The following is a 19,466-nucleotide window of genomic DNA, read 5'->3' as shown; positions in this document are numbered from 1 at the left end:
CCACAAGCGTGGCAAGTTTGTAACTGTCCTGGATAGGAGACATTGCCTTTAATAGTGTCAAAATGTAATCGAGTAGGGATATGCTTTTTTAACGTCATCGAAAAAATCCTGTTACCATTGTAAAGGCGTGTAGGAAACACAGTTTTCCAGAGCTCATACTCCACACTCTTAATTTCACCATAATTACATAATACCTGAGACACTTGTTCATTAGGAAAATCGAATGGCAAGTCCATAATTTTAACTCTCGTGAGATTAACTTGTGCGTCCATAATGTACACATCGCTGACAGATTGATCAAAATGGGTAAAAGATAATTTGTCTGGAGCCTTAAACATAAACTTTTCGTAACTATCACTATTTTTGAATTGAACAAACATGCAATATTCTTCGTTATGGAGCTGCAAAGCTTGGATATCCTCAAATATGTTGGGAAAATGTACACATAACCAGGCATGTAATTCAGCCGGGCTAGGGCGTATCGTGCGTGTGGTTTTGTCAAAACCAAATTTTACACAATTCTTACGAAGTTCCTGCATGGTACCACTAACACTGGAGCCACAAAACACTACCAAAACTTGCAAACCCTGTTCAGTTATAGTAATGTCGAAAGAAAGGCAAAGCTCGCAAATACAATCACTATTCCCGGAGCTTAACTGTCAACGTCTACTCCCGGCGACAGCCAGTCAGCGAATCCCACCACTGAGCCACCGCGGCCCCCTCCTATGATAATGTACCTAGGCTAAGGAAGACGTTAACGATGATAATGAATGAAATGATGGAATGAAGAAAGTAGGAGGAAACGGAAGAAAAGGCGAACATTGACGCACATGGTGTTTATCCACCACCAAGCCACTTGGGATGACCAGGTACCCCACTTTCAAGAGATAAACGCTCTATCACTGAACCACCGCAGGTCCTGACTACATACAAAAATGTATGATAGTAATCAGCGGCAAAAAAAGAAAAGAATCACATGGATTGAAGATGGCAGGAGTGACGGACATTATATAGAATGAGTTTTTTTTTTTTTTTTTTTTGTAAGAAGAAATGATGATCACCGAACGCACAAGAAAGACAATGTCACGAACGAGGATGTTATAAAATAGAGGATCTGCCCATATGTATCTTGATTCTATTAACTCGATGAAGTCAGAAACCAACAGAGCATCGGCAAAACAACCAAGTTTGATTGGCTACTCTCGTTTTCGTCATGAATGTGCTCAGAACATTGTAATCTTATTGGGCGGAGCGGGTAGATTGGGGGTGGCAATATTGGGTTCAAGATTTTGTTGTATATGCAGGTCCTCTATTTTATATCATCTTTGGTCCCGAAATCAAGAAACACTAATTTTCTATTTTGTTTGTCTGTAATCACCAATTAAAATATCGTACAACAACTATAGTATATATATTAATCAATGTATACGATATTTCTCTTATTCTTCATTGTTTTATTCAGTATCTTACTTAGTATTCTCATTTGTATTCTGTGCATCAGCTTAGTATATTTTATTTTTTTGTGTCTCAGATTGTTAATTTTCATATTTTGGTTATCTTCTAATTTAAGTTTTTAATTAAGGGCTTGAATATTTGATCTGAAGAACCAAACAAACTTTTTTCCTAAACTCGTAGTCTGGAAACTTCTAGAAATTAGCTTGTATTGTTTGTAGAATGAATTAATTGCATATACACTAGCAAAAGTAAAAAAAACGTGTTTTTAATATAAAAATGCACCAAAACACGTTATCTCCTTTGCTGTAGATGAAACTTCAATATTGATTGGATACTATTGAGAAGAACGTAAACTTAATATCAGGTAACAGTTTACGTAAACACATAACTTTCACTATTCAGATATACAGATGCTAGAGGTCATAAGACTGTATCATCTTTTCTAAAATTACCTTAGAAAGGGTATTACATTATGAGTATCCATGTTTTTGTCTGCAATTCAGTAAGTATTATGGATCAACCACCATAAAGTTAAACCATATTTCAAAACATGAATTTAGGAAAATTATTCATTTAACAATAAAAATAACAAGAACAAGAACAAGAAGAAGAAAAGAGGAAGAGGAAGAAGAAGAACGTTGGACAGATTATCTCCACTTTAAACAAATTTCTGATTAATTGTTTTTTTCTTCCTTAATTTTAAGGTCAGTAATATTAGCAGCTAAATCACATTTTATTTCTCGCACAGCATAAACTTTAAGTATAAACTTCACCCAGAAATTATCGACCTGAGCTGTCTTCAGGCATACTTTTAAATCCAGATCACGAACACGAAACCCACTAAATATATATTAAATATTGATCAAAAAAATAGCGTGACTCCTTAAGTTTCTATTTTTCATCATATAATAAAAACAGGCGACAGAATTAATTATTTTGAAATTCAAGAACCTTTCTGTGCTTTTCTGCGCAAACGAAATTATTTTGCTAAACATTATATGTACAGTTAATAATATAAAAAGATTATCGTACTTCCATCCTCTATTATTTATTTAATTTATTTTTATTTGTTTATTTTTATTTTTATTTGTTTATTTGTCATGACAGAAAAAGTACCTTTTATTACACTGCATCATAAAGTTATAAAGTTGACAGAACAAAAATAAGAATATGACAATAAACTAAAACTTACGTATAAATAAAACAAACTTAAAAGAAATGACAATGAACATACAATGAACTAACGGAATAAACACAGTCAAATAAGTTAAATTAATATGGAATCCGATACATGATTACAAGATTTCTTTTACCATACTGTTGTTCGAAATAACAAAAATGTATGTTGACTGTGTTTACTATGGCATATTTCAATCCCTTTGTAGGAACTTAGTTTACCTACACGAATTTCGAAATAATTATTTGTTCAAGTATGTGCTTGACATTACTGAATTATGTTATCATCATCATCATAGGAATTCTGCCATTATTGGCAGGTTACTTGCCACAACTGAGAAGTCTCCACGCTCCACAAGCTTCCGCTAAGCTCTTCGTCTTCACGTATGATTTTTCTGTTTTGATATCTCCTTTACCCATACGTTTGAAGTTACCATCCCAGAATTGGTCTAATGCTACTCATGCCTTTAGGAAAAGCTCAGTTAAAATCTCCACCCATCGAATTCTAACGCGGAACATCACGATTATGAAGCAAGAACACTAACGATTAGTCCACATCTACTCGATATATTTGTGCTATTGTGCTATTATATATCGAAGTCTTTTCTCTTAATAAATGGAAACCCATTCGGGAAAGGACCATTAGGAAGACCTAGGCGTAGATGGGATTACAATATTAAGATGAATCTCGTAGAAATAGGAATACAAAGTAGAGACGACAGGATCCAGTTTAACAAAGGATAGAAGTGAATGGGGAGCTTTTGTGAATGCAGCAATAAATTCAGTGATGCTTTTCAGCCAGTTTGCACCGGTTCATTAGAACTAGTTGTTCAAATATTTCGAGTTCACAGAACTGTTTGTTATACCCAGACATAACAGTAAATCTTACCCAGTTATACCCAGGATTAGTAAATTTAGTTTAACTATCTTTGTTTTTAGAAACTCTCACAGCTACAGAGTTAAACACATTTCTCAGACAAGGTATAAGCGTTTATTTCTTAATCTCAAGTGCTCAAATACCAAGAATGAGAATGAGAAGAAGGGATTTCACAAGTGTAGTGGTCAGGGTTATTTATATTTGAAACGCATACGTACCATTATCAACAATTGTCGATCCATTGCTGGATTAAGTTATTTCCAACACTTTTTGACAACCATAATTCGTTTTCAAGATATTCACAGTGCTACTTAATTTCGTCACACGACCTTGTATTAGGATACATTCTACATCTCTACTTGTCACTTGTGATATCCAGTAAAAATTTCTTTTGTCTACCATGTACGCTTTGTTTCCTAAGAAAGTTATATCTATTTATCTATCTATCCATCTACTCTCTCTCTCTGTTATACATATATATATATATATATACAGGGTGTTTCAAAACAACAACGACAACGTTTGGGAGGTGATTCGTTACACCAAGATAAGAAGAAAGGTATAGACCAACCTGGGTGCACAAGTGCTTCCTTTCGGAGTTATAGGCTGCCGAAAACATGAAAAAATGAATTTAAAAGGTCTATAGCTCCAAAACTATGGGACCTACCGTAGTCGGGTCAAGACTTCACTTAGAAACTAATATGTGCGCTATCCAGAAATACATATTTGAAAATATTACTTACACAACAATTTTTATAGAGGCGGTTTGGCTACGGGCATATAATTTGAAGTACATCTCTATAAAAATTGTTGCGGAACTACCGCATGATTCTGAAACATGGATATTTAGATAGGACACATACTAGTTCCTAAATAAAATCTTAACCCGACTACGGTACATCCCATAGTATTGGAACTATGGACCTTTAAAGTTCATTTTTTCATGTTTTCGGCAGCTTATAACTCTGAAAGGAAGCATTTGTGTATCAAGGTTGGTCTATACTTTTCATCTTATCTTGATGTCAGGAATCACATCCCAAACGTTATCGGTGTTGTTTTGAAACACCCTGTATATTAAAATGATAGGTTTATAATGTTATCTCCAATCTTTTCGACAGTAAGATCTCGAAAACCATAAGTGCTACAAACGTGCCGTTTTCACTGGTCGATTCAAAAATGTTGTGTAGATTGTCCAGTTATAATTGAATATTTAAAGAACATAGCCGTTATTTCTTTATTACGTTTTGGGTTTATACTGAAAGTGTTGAAATTTTAAAAAGTAAATCATCATATCCTACAAGCTATACATCCCAACACCTCATAGTTGTAAACAGGAATTGCATGTTTCTCAGGTGTTCGTTTCATGCCCAAATGATAAGAAAAATGAAGGATAACCATTTCTCTAGTCTAAGATGAATATTTATTGTTTGGAGTATTATGTGCAATGAACACCATATATCACTGACATTATAATTAATTGTGTGTGTAATGTATTTGCTTACTACATACTGCATGCAAGAAGAAAGAAAACACAGGTCATACATGAATTAGAAACTCCAACCGGAAGTAGCCTCAAATTTTGCAAACGGTGCGAAATAATGAAAAAATAATTTAAAAAATCTCCTCTCAATATATATATATATATATATATATATATATATATATATATATATATATATATATATATATATATATATATATAACCAGTTGTTAAAAAATCAGAATAAGATCAAATTTATGTCCTGTAGTCCATAGAATTATTTGGTTAATTTTAATAATTCATTTAATTTAATTGAGATTTCAGAAATGAGCGTACAGAAGTGTGAACATCCATGAAAGTAGTAAAACGCTATAATCCAACATGAAACCATGATTCTACATTATTATTGGCGCATAACAAAAGAAAAAATATCCAATCATGATTCATACATCAATTGATAAATTCTGTTGAGCTAAGTCAAATGATGTGGGTAAGTGTAAATCCCCTTTTGTAGTTTTGAGACCTTAAAATTGATTCACTCAATCCACTTAACTGATACTTGAATATACAGGGTGACATTTAATGAACTATATAAAATAAAACCATCATAATTTCTGAACGGTTCACTTGATGACGCCCAAACAGCGTGGCTGACCATAGGGCGTGTTGGGAATTCGTATGCACATGCGACGAAGCCAAATTTCATTTTGATGGGTTCGTCAATAAGGAAAATTGACGCATTTGGTGGACTGAGAATCCGCATTTCGCAATGTAGATGTCTCCTCACTCTCAATGGGTGACGATGTGGTGTGTAATGTCCAGCCATGGAATAATCGGTGCGATATTCCTTGACGGTACGGTGACCACTGCACGATACGTGACAGTTTTGGAAAATTATTTCGAAATCATTATCCAAAGTAACCCAGATTTCGACAATATGTGGTTCATGCAAGACGGAGCTCGACCACATCGGATCATATGAGTTACGTCCTGGAGGAGTATTTTGGGGATCGCATTCTGGCTCGGGTACCCAGAGGCCACTGGAAGGGGACTCGCTTGGCCGCCATATTCCCCGGATCTGAACCCATGTGACTCATTTTTGTGGGGCTATGTTAAGGACAAGGTGTACAGCAATAACCCCAAAACCATTGCCGAACTGAAAACTGCCATTCAGGAGGTCATCGACAGCATCGATGTTCCGACACTTCAGCGGGTCATGCAGAATTTTGTCGTCTGCGCATCATCGCCAGACTTATCGAACATGTCATAACCTAAATCCGAATGTCTGTAGTGCCGTGACATGTGCAATACAGTTTGTACGTATACTACGTAGTTTGTCACGAATTTCCGTTTTATCATATAGTTCATTAATTGTCACCCTGTACATTAACTAAACTCTTCATTTTGATTGACACTACCGAGACAGCAATATACAATGATGTTAATGAGATATAGCCCAAAATTATGGTTAACTCCTAAACTTTATTTAATTATTTGATTAACTACGAAATTATCCAAAGGTGAGATTTAGCTGATATCTAGCTCAACAAAAATATCATGCTTCAGGATGACTTTTTGTCTGTTAGTTTTGAGAAAATCGAGATAAAACGTAATTTTTTACGGCACTAAAATGTACGTCATTTGTTGCCAATAGTAACTCATAAGTTTCTATTCTGTTGGAATTTATTTATACGCTTGAAATGTAAAGAAAAACATACATTGTTAACTACTAGACTGTATCTATTGTTATTTGTCTGCGCTAAATGGTAACACGTATGTGTACTTGTATCAGTGACACACATTATCCTAACAGAGATGTACACCTTGTCTCAAAAAGGTTGAGCGCATTCTTTATTGGTGTTTTGAGGCAAAAATTTTCTAAGTCCAGCTTCGGGTATCTTCGGGAAAAAGTAAGCCAGGTTCGAACCTCCAAGCCAGCCTTTGCAAAAGGGTAAAAGTTTGCAGATGTGTTTTTCTTCTTTTAAATATAATAAGACTTGTTGCCAAGTGTTTAAAAAAGCAACATTGATTGAAATACTAAATGATACAATATTTCGAAACGTTTTTATTAATGTGAGCACATGCTTGTTTGTCATTTAGCTCTCTATACGTAATGGAACATTTAAATACGTTAAAGAATCTTTCCATATGTAAAAGAATGCTCAAAATTAAGAAATAGAACATAATTATCGCCTGAGTACTAAAATAAAAGTCAAAGTAGAACAGAAACTGCGTTTGTAATGGATATGAATGTCATAATCATCTTGAGATCTGTTATACGTTGCTAGAAGCTTAGTTCTAGAAGTCCTTGTGTTAGCTCATTGGTAAGCTGTCGGATTTCAAATCATATGGTTGAAAGTTCGATTCTCGTCTGGGCCAATACTTTTTTTAAAATTACATTTTCCGCAATGCATGAAAAATTATATAAAATAATTACATTAAAATACATAAGTTGTTTATATATAACACAATAATTGCAGAACATAGTATTTATTATGTTTAAAATATAACATCTGAGATAATTTTCACAGTAGGTCGGTATTATATATGAGGATGTAAATACAAGTTAAGAAACTCGTTCAATAGCAATAAATAAATCATGTAGTGTATTTATTTGCAGCTATTTGTCATATAGAGAGTAATTCTCAACATTCATAATACAGAATGTCATTTATGTTCTTGAAAAGTTATTCGATGCATAAACAGAAGGTATAAACAGAGAATCCAAAGTCGGAACGCTCGCAAAAAAATTCATGAACCCCAAAGGTCACGTGAGCAGACTGGAATTGTCCTTATGAAGCATGCCACAGCAGAAAGTCTTTACATAGATTTTCAATTCAATTCCTGATATATGCTTTTGCAATGTGGAAGTGGTGATGCCTTGAGTCGCCCTCTCTCGCTCGCTCGCTCGCTCACTCTCTATTTATACAAAATATAAAAGTGGATTTATGTGTGTGTTTCAACATAATTCTAATATATCTAGAGCAATTTTAACTATATTTCTTACAGTCTGGAAAAAGAGTACTGTCGGGATACATATCAAAAATGCTAGAAACGGGTCGATATTAGTATCGAATCCATAGTTTCGTGGTCGCTTAGGTGAATAGCTCTACTTTCAATTCAAGTCCAATTAAGCTCCCATTAGCACCCAGGGTGGTTACGTAGCGACATAAAGATATCGAAATCAACCGATATTAGAATCGAATCGTAAGTTTTCAGCGCCGCTAACAGTGTAGCATTTCCCATTAGTCCACATTAGTCCCATTGCCTAGAGGGCAACATATTTGCAGAGTGCAAATTTTAAAACTTGAATAATGTTTTAATTTTTTCCGTATGAAAAAGTTAAAAATCATGAGCAAATATACTATTTCACGAACAATCCTCTTTTACTATTCTAATATGTTTAATAATTGCGTAAGAAATGTAATAGTAATTCAGAACATGTTTCACAGTTGTTATTTTTTGTTACATAGTTGTAGCTATAGCATGTAGTGAGTGGAATTTAACTGTAATAAATTCACTAATTAACCATATTCGAATTAAGTTTTATTTTTAAGTTCGGAATGAAGGGGCGGAGAAATATGTAGTTATTGGCGGCACCGAGCTTTTCTTCATTTTACTTTCAAGATCTCCATTTCTCTTTTGTCATTTGTTCCTAATAAAAAAAGTTCAGTCACTTTTGGATTGTCATAGGATAGTAGGAGTTGGATTTTGGGATGCAGCCTGTGAGATTCTAGAGGAGCTAACTGCTTGAAAAAATATTTTTGAATCATCTGTAACATATGAAATAAGGATATGTATCATAAAAAAATGATAGGAAAGTGCATGTGCACATGTGTAAAATAGAAGGAAAACGTAATAAAATGTGCTCAAAATTAAGGAAAGGTAGGGTTTATATTGAAAATGTTATTGAGCTTCGTGCCAACCATGGTGGCGCTTCGTAGCTAGTCTGTCGACGTCACTCATATATACGGTGACATCGTACTATACTCTCGCCCCGGGCAATGATTTTCCATGGCACTGTTCACTATAAACAAAAAAATGGATTCTACTATTATAGAAATAGGTATGTTAAAAATCCCACACAAGCTTATTATAAAACAAATTATAAAAGGGTCGCTGGCAAGAGCGTGTGATAAAAGTGGATCGTGAAGCTGGTGTTTAATATATGGAGCGTTCCGAGCATAAGGCAATCAAGCCATAAAGTTAGAGAAAATGGCCATAAAATATGTATTCTAAACGTAATTACATGGGCATTTTCAAATTTTTTTTTTTTTTTTTTTTTTTTTTTTTTTTTTTACGTTGGTCTACTTTTCCTTGATTCGAAACTTTTAAATTTCACCCTATTTTCTACTGAATGTGTCTGTAAGGCAACAAAGAAATAATTACATATGATAAATTTAAATTCATTTTAATTCGGAAAATGAGAAACACTTTGCCATTATATATCGTAAAGGTCAGACCCACCAGTATTGTAACAAAGAGGTGCTTGAGCCAATGACGGTAGAAATTCAAACTCCGATAAGTGATAATTTCACAGTCTTGTTTTATTACAAGTGTAATCTCTTTAGTCAATGGAGAGGAGGACGTGGGTCATCGGTCAGAGTTGATGTCGATGGGTTTTGGTGGGTCGGAGTTGGTCGCAATGGTTCAGAGTGGTTCATAGTTGGTGGTGGGTCAGAGTGGATCACGATGGTTGATGGGTCAGAGTGGGCCAATGGGTCATTTGGGTGGTGGGTGATAGTGGGTCATGGTGGGTCGTGGATCAAATTTTCATTGACCCACACCATCTCTGGTTAAAATTGTACTAAAGATAAGAGGCACCGAAGATGCATGTCGGCTATTATGCTCAAATTTTGCGCATGGATAGTACTCCACCAGAAAGCAATAAATCTGAAACGGTTCACGGTATCACCTCCTAGAACTCGAGATGTAGGGGTTTGTCTGATTGGCTAAATTAAGACGTCAATGATTTATCCTTCAACAACCAAGCTTTTTATGATCGTTTCCGTGGGGAAGTCAGAAGAACACGTGCCTAGTAATCGTAATATTGATAGTTCGCGTCCACCCCGGCGTATTTGTTTTGTGTTTTTTTGATTCACCTAAATATAAACAAATCACACATATAGGCATTTTAACATATTTTGGGAGAGTAATTTTTGTGGTTCGTTGGCGTTTCATCGCGTCTCTGCCGCTGGTAGTAAAGTTTTCAAAATTGAACTTGGGCCATCACGGATCGTCGCTGCGGGGCCACCAATTTCTGGCGAGAGGTTAATAGTTGACGATCTGTACTCCACCGACGCTTACAGCTTAGGGTAATGAACGATGTCCTTGCCTTGTAGACTTCATGACTACCGACGTCGGCAGTCAACTAGCTTTTAGTATTCCTTTATTAACCATCTATCGTTCATGTTTGTACACGGTGTTGTCATAATAATAATAATAATAATAATAATAATAATAATAATAATAATAATAATAATAATAATAATTATTATTATTATTATTATTATTATTATTATTATTATTATTATTATTATTATTATTATTATTATTATTATTATTATTATTATTATTATTTGTAGTAACAGTAGTATAATTGATGATAGAATAATTATTGTCTATGTATTGTCTAGGTAGGACTACACACAGGATTTGGCTCGTTTTGGTTCGACTTGACTCTAATCCGAGTCGAGTTGGAAGATATTTTTCGCACCGAGTCCAAGAGTAGACCTCAAAGATGTCTGTTTCGAGTCGAGTCGAGTTTCAAAGAGAAGTCGTTCGTGCCCATCCCTACTAATGAGAGCTTAATCGGAGTTAAGCGAAATTGAAAGTCTCACTATTTATCTAAGCGACCCCGAAAACTATGAATCTAATATCGATCATTTTCTAGCAATCTTTTATATGTATCCCCCTCCCATTCACCATAGGTAACCCGACAGCACTCTTTTTGAAACTATAAGAAATGTGGTTAAAATTACTCTAGGCCAGTGGTTCTCAATCTAATTCCTATCACGATCCACTTTTATCACACGCTCTTGCCAGCGACCCTTTTATAATTTGTTTTATAATAAGCTTGTGTGGGATTTTTAACATACCTATTTCTATAATAGTAGAATCCATTTTTTTGTTTATAGTGAACAGTGCCATGGAAAATCATTGCCCGGGGCGAGAGTATAGTACGATGTCACCGTATATATGAGTGACGTCGACAGACTAGCTACGAAGCGCCACCATGGTTGGCACGAAGCTCAATAACATTTTCAAAATAAACCCTACCTTTCCTTAATTTTGAGCACATTTTATTACGTCTTCCTTCTATTTTACACATGTGCACATGCACTTTCCTAACATGAGTAACACACTTCCTCCGAAATGTGTGGCCCCTTTTTTAGGCGTCCGGCACTGACAGTGGATACAGTAACTGTAATATCTATATTCCCAACGACGAAGGTGCTGGTTCAAGATGGATGTTAAACTCCTTCATTGAAGAGGCCATTAACCTATCCGATCTAAGCCCACAACTTCTTGACCAAATAATAGAATGGTCATGCGACAAGTCTTTGCAACTGGTTTTCTGTAACGAAGACTTGGACAAGTTCTGCCTGATGAGGAATATCCTGGTCTGGTGATTGCTGCTTTAAAAGTAATAATTCCATTTGCTATATCGTACTTGTGCGAAAGTGTTTTTTTTTTATGGTAAACATTAAAACAAAGATAAGAAATCGCTTATCAGTTGAAAATGGCTTGATAATGTTCGTCATGAAGATTGAACCGGGCATTGCTGCACTAGTGAAATTACACCATGCTTAGGTATCTCATTAGGTTTTAATTTTAATTGTATTTCAATGTGCAGGTTTTGTTTCATGTGTATTTTTCTAGTATTTCTATATACAGTTCTCATTAGTTTTATATCATACCTCTTTGATTTAAATTCATTTTTAAACAACTCTACTAACTAACTAACTCTATGGCCTATGGAACCCGGAGGTTCAATGCCGCGTTCACAAAAGCTCTACACTGACTTCTATCCTTAGCCAATTGGATCCAGTTTCTAATTTGTATTCTTATCTCAGCGAGATCCATCTTAATATTCTACTTCCATCTGCGCCTAGGTCTTTCTAATGGTCGTTTTCCGTTTGGTCTTCCTGTCAAGACTTTGAAAGCGTTTCTACTTTCTTCCATTCTAGCTACATGACCTGCCCACCTAAGCCTCCTAGACTTGACGACCCTAACAATGTTGGGTAACCGTATAAATTATGTAGTTCCTCGTTATGAAGTTTCCGCCATTCCCCATTCCCGTTCCTCTTGGGTCCGAATATTCGTCTAAGGATCTTGTTCTCAAATACTTTCAGTCTATGTTCTTCCCTCAGAGTAAGTGACCATGTTTCGCAACCATACAGAACAGCAGGCATGATTATCGTTTTGTATATTTTAAGCTTCAAATTTCTCGACAGAATTCGCGACGACAAGAGACTTTGAACCGAATAGTAACACGAATTCTACACCCTTTGAAAATGTTCAGTAGGCTTATTTTTTTATTGTTCTTTACAGTGTGTATAAAAAATAAAAGTATGCCTATCAGAACAAAATTAAAAATAATATTTAAAAATAATTTCTGGTATTAGATTCTAACTATATTTATCTCTTCCGCCTATCTTCGCGATCCCCTAGGAGCCGCGACTCCCAGGTTGAGAAACCCTGCTCTAGGCACACATGAGTTATGATGGAACATACATACATACACTTTTATATGTATAAATGCAGATAAGAGAGAGTTGAGAGAGAGCGATTAAGGAATTACCGCTCACAATCTCTTCACTTTACTTTTGCGATTCGTGAATTTCTTACGTGACAGTTTGGGGCTAGCTAGTTTTTTTGCCTTGAACCACGATCCGATTTTCGATATGCTCGACCTAAATGCTGTAATGCGAATATTGAGAAGTTATCTGCGATGAAAGTAGCTGCAAATAAATACATTACATAACTTATTTATTGCTATTACACGATTTTTTAGATTTGTATTCAATATTCACACATAACACACCGACGTTCTGTGAATACCTCAGATGTTATATTTTAAAGATAAGAATTACTTATGTCGTGAAATGATATGAATATATATATTCAACTCATATATACAACTGATGGTATGAAAATATATAAACAACTGATGAATTGTAATGTAACTATTTTACATAATTTTCATGCATTGAGGAAAGTAGAATATCATAAAAGAATCTCACCTGAACGGGTATCGAACTCACGATTTAAACACTCGGTGGTGTACCACTGAGCTAACATGACCGCTTTTCGGAATCTGCTTCTGAAATATAACTGAGCTCATACGTAAATGCTCTTTTCCGTATGGAAATCACAATGACGAAACGAGAGTGTGAATACATAGTCTCGAAATATTGTATCATTAAGTATTTCAATCAATGTTACTTTTTTCTACACTTAATACCATTTCAACATGTCTTATTATATTTAACAGAAGGAAAAACATATCTGTACATCTTTTCCCGATTACTAAGGTTGGCTTTGGAGGTTCGAACCAGCAGCTTTAGTTTACTGTTTTCCGAAGATACCCGAAGTTGGACTTCGAAAGTGTTCGTCTCAAAACAGCTATCATCATATCGCTCAATCTGTTTGGTATATGGTATATGTTTTTATACGTGTAAAGTCAGTATAACAATTCATTCTTTAAACAGCTTTTCGTATGTATTAATATTTCTTTATAAAAACTGTTTTTAATATTATTATTACGGCGCACCATTTTCAGATTTCTTTCGCGAGTCGTTGATCAAGTCGTTCGCCACCAGCGTTGCCAGACTCACAGCTCGGAATTATTCCAAAACCTGATCGAACTTATGCTAGATTCGGTCAAATTATGCTAGATCCTGATAATTACTAATTCAGGAGTTTTAAAAAAAGGAAGTTGAGATACGATAACGTAACTTAAAATACACAGAGAGCAAGAATGCATGGATAGAACTCAATACTTCACGCACCAAAATTTTAACTCAACTAAATTACTGCAGTCGTTGTCAGACTCAATGGCGTATATATCGTATAAATGAATGCAAAGTTTTTGTTTACATATTTTGAAAGAAAATTACTTCGCAGCATAAGCGGAGTTGGGAATCGTCTGCTGGGGGGGGGGACAGATTTTTGGTCGGTCTCGGAGCTGTCATTTCAGGAATAAATATGATCATGAAGTCAGAAATAAAGATGGTGAAGTTGCCAAAAAGTTGGGGGGGGAATGGCCCCCACAGCTCCGCCCATGCCTCGGAGTTAAAGGATTAGAAAACCCTGGGTGGAGCCACAAAAAAAAGCCCAAAGCCGTTCCGAACTTACTTCGGAAAATAAGACTGCCTGTATGGTTTACCGAGTGTATGAATCAATGGAAGAGGATACATTTCTGCCGTTCTTTTTCTTCCCACGACCAACTTCTCCAGGTTTTACGGCTTTTTGATAACTTGCTGAAATTGTGCTAGATTTGGGCAGGATGCTAAAAGCAAGATGCTAGATGCTAGAGACATGCAAATTATGCTAGATCTAGCATCATTATGCTAGATCTGGCAACGCTGTTCCCCACAATAGGCGTGTCGTGCAAGTAACCAATCACACGCCAGGTACTAGCTTTTACCTATTGCTTCCTTCTCACAGCTCAGAACATTGGTAACTATGGATAGACGTACAGCAGTAATTACTTTATGGGAGTTGGAAGGTTATTCTGCAACTGCAGCTAGCAGGCGAGTAGGTGTCCCGGCCTCTACAGGAAGGCGATGGATTCGGAAATATGGTGCTACAGGTCAGACTGGTAATTTACGATCTCCTGGTCGTCCGCATGTGTCAACCGAAGCCCAAGATGCGGGATTAGTAAACGAAGCCCGGTTAGACCCACTAAGGATCGTCTGGACAGCTAAGGGAAGCTTCTCTCTTTCCTGGTAGTAAGCATACAGCTCTGCGAAGGCTTCGTCATGCTGGGTTACGTGGCCGTGTTGCTGCCGTGAAGGAAAAACTCTCAGACGACCACAAAATTTACCGTCTCGCGTTTGCACAGGCGAATGTGGGTCTCAATTGGGAAAACGTAGTTTTCTCAGATGAATCCATATTCACAACATCAAAGGAGGGACGCCGTTTTGTGTATCGTCCGAGAGGCATCCGATATGACCATGGATATGTGGCTGCTTGCAATCGCAGTGGCCATGTATCTATTTTATGTTGGGGTTGGATTTCCAGTCGCGGAGCAGGACAGCTTCATAGAATTGAAGGACATCTGGACAATGCTCAGTACTTAGACATTATCAGTAATATCATGGTGCCATCTGTACGAGTATTTCAGCCTGATGGTGTAATTCAGTTCCAGCAATACCAGTCGCCAATACATACTTCCCGTGTGGTTCATGAATGGTTCGCAGGGCACCCTGAGATTGATTTAATCGACTGGTCGCCTCGTGGAGCAGACCTCAATCTCATGGAAAATATGTGGGCAGAAGTGAAGCGTACTCTAAGGGAAAGTTGGCCTGAGGCAGATCCACCAAGAACTCAGGATGACCTGTGGCATTTTGTTTCCGAAGCATGGCTGGAGGTAGGGGAAGGAGATAGATTTGTCACCCATGTAATAGATTTCATGCCCAGAAGAATGGGGCGTGTAATAAATTCAGAAGGGTCTTGGACACAATATTAATGTCCCCGCCTTAACTCCCGAAAAAAGCCCTTTTCAGGGCTACCTAAACGCCTCTGAAAATATTTCTAGAAGCAAACCACTCCTTGTATCCCATTTCTATGCAATCCTACTAGCAAAAGAATGATAATTAGCTGTAGGCTTTGAACTCAAGACCTCTTCAGTGGCAAGTCCGTACTCTACCAGTGAACTAACATGAACACGCAAACCTAACCTGAAGAAACACGATTTTCAATTTCTGGTATTCGATGACAATGATGCTCATATACTTTGCAAATGTTGTATTCAACTTGGGATATTCCGCAACACACACACACACATAAACAAAGCGAAAGAGAGAGAGAGAGAGAGAGAGAGAGAGAGATGAATACACAAAAGCATATTCAACGTATTCGAATGAGACTCTAAGTAACGACATTCCGTTCTAAAGAGAATTTGTGTTTCTTCCCGTGACGTTAAGGGGATCGGGAAAAGTTATGTGTCTTGAAGCAGGATACGACTTTGGATACTCTGTTTATACACTTTCTATATCCGTAGGAATATACTGTATTTCACGAATATAAATAACATACTGTAATGAGAATATTGAGAAGTTAAATCTGTATGACAAATAGCTGCAAATAAATACACTACATAACTTATTTATTGCTATTCAACGATTTTCCTAACTTGTATTTAACATTCTCATATAATACCGAACTACTGTGAAAATTATCTCAGATGTTATATTTTAAACATAATACTTACTATGTTCTGCAATTATTATGTTATATATAAACAACTTATATATTTTAATGTAATTATTTTATATAATTTTTCATGCATTGCGGAAAATATAATTTTAAAAAAAAGTATTGGCCCAGACAAGAATCGAACTCTCAACCATATGATTTGAAATCCGACAGCTTACCAATGAGCTAACACAAGGACTTCTAGAACTAAGCTTCTAGCGATGTATAACGGATCTCATGATAATTATGACATTCATATCCATTACAAACGCAGTTTCTGTTCTACTTTGACTTTTATTTTAGTACTCAGGCGATAATTATGTTCTATTTCTTAATTTTGAGCATTCTTTTACATATGGAAAGATTCTTTAACGTATTTAAATGTTCCATTACGTATAGAGAGCTAAATGACAAACAAGCATGTGCTCACATTAATAAAAACGTTTCGAAATATTGTATCATTTAGTATTTCAATCAATGTTGCTTTTTTAAACACTTGGTAACAAGTCTTATTATATTTAAAAGAAGAAAAACACATCTGCAAACTTTTACCCTTTTGCAAAGGCTGGCTTGGAGGTTCGAACCTGGCTTACTTTTTCCCGAAGATACCCGAAGCTGGACTTAGAAAATTTTTGCCTCAAAACACCAATAAAGAATGCGCTCAACCTTTTTGAGACAAGGTGTACGTACTATATTAGTTACGTTACGTATACAGTATTACTTTATGGTGTTTATAATAATAAATATACTGATTGTTGAATGATAAATACTATATATATATATATATATATATATATATATATATATATATATATATATATATATATATATATATATATATATATATATATATATATAACGTGTGTGTGTATATATATAACAAATTATCTTATTGTTTTCATATATTTTATTTCACGAGTTTCAAAATTCTCACGTCATTAACTTGAAACAATAATCAAATAAATTACTTTAAAAATGACTTTTTCACCACAAATGATATTCCAGTTGATTTTCGTGTTTCGTTCTCTAGAACATTATTTTTCGTAATTAATCTGAAAAACCCAATACCTCCTATCTAATTTTCGCATGAAAATTATGCAAAGAAATAGTTTGGATTATTGACCCATCATCTTACTGTTAAATACTATAGTAGCAAATTGAACAAGAATTTTGCATTGCCCCAGATATATTTAATGTAAAATCAAATTTGGCAAGATAATTTGTATTATGTTGTTTACAAGTTTTAAAGGCAATAATATCCTCTCGAAAGTGGATGTCACACTCACTACATTTACTTATGAATTTCATGCTTTAAATCTCTGAAGGAAAGTTCTACAAAAATAAGGCGAACAAAATCTTTTTTGTGTTTACATTACGTTGTCAGCCTGTATGTTAGAACAAGTAAACTCAAAATACGGTCTTTTTGTAACACAGAAACACCTGCGCTTTTTTTTTTCATATACGTTATCTTTAAACGTATTATCTTAAAGCTGAAACACGTTTGGATATCTAAAAAAATGCTTTCAACAACCTTTAAAGCACTTAAATGATATAAAATGGTATCTTCATTCCTAATTTATTTAGCGTTTCCTGACTAATAAAATAATATTCCGACATTTTGGATTTTATATCCAACGAATAACAAACAAGTACATTCATTACTTACCTGTTTATCTACTTTCTTTCGTCCTGCCAGTAATTGTTGAATTATCTTCCCCACATCCAAGACCTGCTTCAGCTTCATAGCACGATGAAGAGTTAATATGTTTACAAGTTGTGATCACAGTCTATGTGCCCTGACAACACTAAAAAATGTATATTATATCTATAACAGTCACAGTTTCTATCACGTGGTCTGCATAATGGTTACAAGAACGATTTACTACAATCAGACTATTATATGATAAATTATATTCGTTGTTGTAAGTGACTGGGGGGAAAATACTAGAAAAAGTTGGAGATATTTAAGTCATGCCTGTTTTGTTTGTGTCTTCTGAACTAGTCAACAAGAATCTTCGATCAACACAGTCAAAAAGGAACGAGCAGCGACGTCTTGTCTTCAGCACGATCTGAACTTCACTGGAGCTGGTCTTCGGTTCATGTCTCAATATCAACACTTATTCCAAAGGCCTGAGAGCCACGCACAGTTTCCATGGCAGCGTCCGGCGCATGCTCTTTTTAGTCCTCATAGGCGCCACTCTTTCACCGATGTCCAGCTGGTGTCGGTCTCCCAGGCAACCAGGAAGAGGAATTTGTGTAATGCAAATCTTCTGACAACGGGCTTCAAACACGCAGAAGGATACAGTATCTACGTATATATTGTGTGTAAGAAAAAAGAATAAAGATGATGAAGAAGAAGAATTGTTTGTTTGCTTTCTTTTTCTCTTCCATTTTTCTTTTGGTTATCTTTTTATTTTCTCTTTCAGAAATGGTCAGACAGATTTATCAATCTTGCAAGAGAAAATAAGATTTTTCAGAATTTTCCTTTTTTCACCTGAAAATTTTCATTCGTTTTTACTGTAAACTTTTTACGTCACTTATCATATATTCCTTTATTTTTACATGTTCCTACGCATGTATTTATCATATTATCAACTATTAAAAATAATATCATTACTCAAATAATACTAATACTATCAACACCATCTCTAGTGTGTGGCGTCACTCTGGAGCGATCACGCTTCGCACCAAGTAGGCTTGTAGTTTACAAACAACGTGTGCGTTTTCACGGAGTTCTTCCATTTCCTTCCACTTACATCATTCTGCCATTTCGTTCATTATCATTAACATGTTCCTTAGCCTTCCTTAGCCTTGAAGCACAGTCATGGAAGTTGAGCTAAAAATACTACTACTACCTGGTATATTAACATTTATTTATTTATTAGGCAGCAGACACTATTCACAGCCACAGGTGCACCTGGGTAGTAAGTATATGATACATGCAATCAAACTCATGCGATATTGACATAGAATATATGTGGTAATAATAATAATAATAATAATAATAATAATAATAATAATAATAATAATAATAATAATAATAATAATAATAAT

General features: G+C 35.3%; 1 protein-coding gene across 1 annotated transcript in view; it reads right to left on the bottom strand.

Annotated features, from left to right (window-relative positions):
* Window positions 1-18,585, bottom strand: part of LOC145680613 (uncharacterized) — a 253,122-nt gene extending 234,537 nt beyond the window's left edge. Inside the window, exon 1 of the mRNA XM_081751295.1 lies at window positions 18,079-18,585. Within this exon, the coding sequence (XP_081607421.1) occupies window positions 18,079-18,156 (78 nt within the window). The 5' untranslated portion in view covers window positions 18,157-18,585. The remainder of the gene's footprint in view (window positions 1-18,078) is intronic.
* Window positions 18,586-19,466: the final 881 nt, after the last annotated feature.

Source organism: Thermobia domestica, chromosome 3, assembly GCF_964235325.1.
Source record: "Thermobia domestica chromosome 3, izTheDome1.hap1.1, whole genome shotgun sequence".
NCBI lineage: Eukaryota > Metazoa > Arthropoda > Insecta > Zygentoma > Lepismatidae > Thermobia > Thermobia domestica.
The sequence above is the reverse complement of the archived record's forward strand: the minus strand, read 5'-3'. Positions and strand labels throughout refer to the sequence as shown.